Source organism: Rhodamnia argentea, chromosome 10 (genome assembly GCF_020921035.1).
Source record: "Rhodamnia argentea isolate NSW1041297 chromosome 10, ASM2092103v1, whole genome shotgun sequence".
Classification (NCBI taxonomy): domain Eukaryota; kingdom Viridiplantae; phylum Streptophyta; class Magnoliopsida; order Myrtales; family Myrtaceae; genus Rhodamnia; species Rhodamnia argentea.
The window spans coordinates 13,108,949-13,113,044 of NC_063159.1; the positions used below are offsets into that span (position 1 = coordinate 13,108,949).

Here is a 4,096-nt window from a genome sequence, read left to right on the forward strand (position 1 = left end):
CATAGGTGCATTAGCAATATAGGTCGGGTCAAGTGTGGATAAAGAAATTTACATTATGAATAAATGAGTCATGAACGGGTTAATGGGTTAATTTGAGTTGAACTATTTATCACCCAACACAAATTCGATCCGATTTGCCCGTTTAATAGGTCTTGTTGGAGCGTCCAGTCCATTTAAATTGGTATTGGAGTTTTCTTGGTTGCTATCAAAGTATTATATGCTTCCGAGGCAAAAGTCCGATGGCACTAAAGGAGCTTCTTTTGGCGATTGGCAATCTATGTCTGGACTTGTTATATTTGATAAAACCAACTAATATTTATTGCAAGTGCAAGTCGAAAATTTGTGGGGAGATCGTTACTAGCAGCACAAGGAATTCCGTGTCCATCTACTTTCCAACTTGACTTTTCATTGATTTCGGGGCACTTTGACTCCTATTTTATTTAACACAAAACAATTCAACAAAACCTCTCAAAATATTCAAATATTGACATATAAAATTATGTATATAATATCTTGGGATAAGTGCATTGGAAATTCTAAAATTTATCAAGAAAGTATAATCGAGTCCTAAAACTTTCAAAAATTACAATCCAATCCCAAATCTCGTCACTAGTATTTTCTTAGTTTTCTAAAGGGAAATGATATTTCCATTCATCTTCAGTTTGATTAGACCAATTTCGCCCTTAAAGTTAATCCACAATCACAATGAGGACTCTCGAAAATATATGACAGCGGTAAATACGCTCTACCAAGTTAAGTAAAATAATCAAATGAAAAGTCTAAACTTGACTTTCATTATCCTATATTTCCCTTTTTTCACGATTTGGTTATTGAACTTTATAGTAATCCCAACTTAGAATGATTATTTATGTAAATGTTGCCACATAGATTTTTAATTTTAAAGAGCGCAAGAAATTAGCTTATATGAGAGTAGTATTCCGTAGATCACCGGCCCTTAACTGCCACAACCATGATCGAAGCTTCGCTTGTTCTTACAGCTCAGAAAACCTGAAACAAGTGCTAATAAAGCAATGCCGGATTTTCATGACCTCCGATTCGAAATTAAAAAATGAAGTCTTGTTACAACTGTAGACAACAAACCACTGTTAGTTGCACAAACTAATGTAACCATCTTGTCTCTTCAGTTTAATTAGTTGACGCCGAAACCCACATCTATATATGCGAAGAGAACGCGATTCCATCAGAACACAGATCATAAGATGGAGAAACTCGCATCGTCAAACGGATTTCACCTTCCCTTGTTCAGCTTATTGCTGCCATTCTTCGCTGCGACGAATTCTATAGATGACGCGGCCAGCGCCAGGATCACGGCATTACCGGGACAACCTATGGACGCGTCTGTTTCTCAGTACTCGGGTTACGTGAGGATAAGCGAGAAGAAGAAGATGTTCTATTGGCTGGTCGAAGCGTCGTCGGATGCGGACTCTAAACCTCTTCTCCTGTGGCTCAGTGGAGGACCCGGTTGCTCGTCGATTGGGTGGGGAGCTTTCCAAGAGATCGGACCCTTTCAGGTGCTGCCCAACGGGGAACTTGCTAAGAGAGAAATCTCATGGAACACTGGTAATTTTGGTCTCAGCAATGCTGAATGTAGCCAGCACTGGTTTTTTCTCTGTCAAGAAACTCCATTGAGCTATCTCTATCGAAGTTGAATATCATCATAATTCGATGCATAAATTGTAAATGACGGTAGAACCAGAGTATATAATTTTGTGTTACGATTCAGAAACCAAAATAACGCAGCGAAACTCAGTGGTTTATTTCTGTTAATCCCCCAACTGAACCGATGAACGTCCTTACAAATGTTACCTCTTTCAATGGATAGCCATTTACTAACGTCATATTGTCATCTTGTTGCAGAGGCAAATTTGCTCTTCCTCGATTCCCCTTTCGGTGTAGGATATTCTGTTCGCCCCGCTCTTGAGCAAGATGGAGATAACAGCACTGGTCGGGACATTTTCTGACTCAGTTTAACATTGTTTTCACGGTTCAAATTTCGCACCTTTTTGATACGTCTCTTCCGAAAGTTAACCGATGTCCTCTTTCTTTACGATCTTAGCCACGGACAATTACGCGTTTCTAAACAAATGGCTTGAAGTCTTCCCGAAATTCAAGCACAGAGACTTTTATCTTGCCGGAGAGAGTTATGCAGGTATCCACGTCTTGTCACCATTGAACCCACTTATCGAAGACAGTTTGTGTCACAACTTCAAATTTTGGTCTTGTTTCAGGCCATTATGTACCACAACTCGCTCAAGTGATTGTGAATGGAAACAAAGGGATCGCCCGACCGATTATCAATCTGAAGGGACTCCTGGTGAGATGATTATTAGCATAGAGTCTCCAGTCAAAGTCGATTCGTTTTCACTGTTGAATTGAACTAACTTTTTAACTATTTTTTTAGATAGGAAATCCTCTTCTTGACCCAAAATCTGGAGATCCTGGAAGGTGGGAGTTCTATTGGAATCATGGGCTTATTTCAGACACTACGTACGAAAACATGAAGAAGTTTTGCTCTGTGGGTAGAGCTTCGGAAGGCTGCTCTAAAGCATGGCGAGAAGCAGGTGATAATGAAATGGGACCTGTAAATTTCTTCAACGTATACGCTAGACCATGTGCGGATAACTCCATACAGGTGAGATAGCTCCCAAATTTTAATATTAGAGGCGCGAAAAGAAATCTCGAGAAACGGCTTCATCCGTTGTTTTTTCTCTGGAAGCAGGATCTGCTGTATAGAGACTGGAACGGATTCTGCCTGGAGGCCGACACACAGAAGTACCTGAAAAGGAAGGATGTCCAAGAGCGCTTCCACGTCGACACCGTCTACATTCCATTGAACTACACCCTCTGCAGGTTTCTGTTCATCACAAGACAGCAACTTTGTTCGAACCCAGGGCATGCAAAACATCCAGAGATGAATTAATCTTGTGATTTGGCTTATGCAGTGAACCGCAAGTCAAAATCAGATATACCAGAAGTGACAGAGAGGTGTCGGTCCTGCCGGTCCTTAAAGAACTCATAGACACCGGCTTGCAGATTTGGATATACAGGTGAGGTGCATCGGTTAATTACCCGAAACAAGCATGTGTCATAGAACATGCTGGATAGAGCTGAGATTTACCTGTGATAGAATTATTTCCTAGGACTAGTGCACAAACATCCATTTTCATGGGGAAACCGACGTTTCTTCTACTTCATTGCAAAGGTGTCTTTTCTCTTGTGGTCGTTAGCGGCGTTGAGTCTTGACTCACATTAGATTATTCGCCTTCTTCATGAGTAGTGGGACAACAGATGCAGCCGTTCCTTTGCAAATGACTCGGCGTAACATTGCAGCGCTGAAATTGACAGTACAGGAGAAATGGTACCCCTGGTACCATCGCAAACTGGTAAAACGCAATCCAAAACGAAGTTAAAAGGAAAGCTTCCCACAAAATTCATTCACAAATGACTAAAACTAGACTCTCTTGGGTTTCCCAGCTTGCAGGTTGGATCGAGAGATATGAAGGCTTGACGTTGGTTGCCGTGATGGGCTCGGGACACGAAGTGCCGATGTATCGCCCCTCCCAGGCACTTACTATGTTCAAGAGCTTCCTGTCTAATGCGCCAATGCCCAAGCCACCACCTGCAAAGAGCCGCTAAGCCTGAAGCCACTTGAGCAATGATCCCACAAACTCTCATATCTATCGTTAAACGAAACGGTTTCCGGTCAATCTTTTGTGTGCTCGATGCAAAGCTATTGAAGCGCTCGCAGAATGCTAGAAGCTTGGAAATTCATAAGAAGTAGTTGGTTGGAAGTGCTTGATATTTTCTCTTGTTAATTCCAAGTTCTCGGCTAGCATGTGGAAAAACCAGCAACTGTACCGGTATCCTACCACAGACATTACATTGCTATTTCTTTTCGGGGAAAGTTAACACAGCGCAATTGACTCCATAAACTATGTTATCGGTTGCCCGTTGACACCCCTACTTAATGGTGCTGCTCTTTTACCCCACTTAATTACCTCCCACAAGTATCCAGATTGGGGTCTCGACATTGTTAATTAATGAGCCCTCTAAAACCTATATATATTCTCCATTT

At 41.5% G+C, this 4,096-nt stretch overlaps 1 protein-coding gene across 1 annotated transcript; it reads left to right on the forward strand.

The window, feature by feature from the left end:
- Positions 1 to 1,125: 1,125 nt before the first annotated feature.
- LOC115726422 (serine carboxypeptidase 24-like) lies at positions 1,126 to 3,858 on the forward strand. The gene is made up of 9 exons (XM_030656276.2): positions 1,126 to 1,581; positions 1,879 to 1,965; positions 2,078 to 2,170; positions 2,250 to 2,335; positions 2,423 to 2,653; positions 2,741 to 2,871; positions 2,964 to 3,068; positions 3,299 to 3,404; positions 3,496 to 3,858. Exons 1-9 carry the CDS (start codon positions 1,221 to 1,223, stop codon positions 3,655 to 3,657), a joined length of 1,362 nt encoding a protein of 453 aa, XP_030512136.2. The 5' UTR covers positions 1,126 to 1,220; the 3' UTR covers positions 3,658 to 3,858.
- The last annotated feature ends 238 nt before the right edge of the window (positions 3,859 to 4,096 follow it).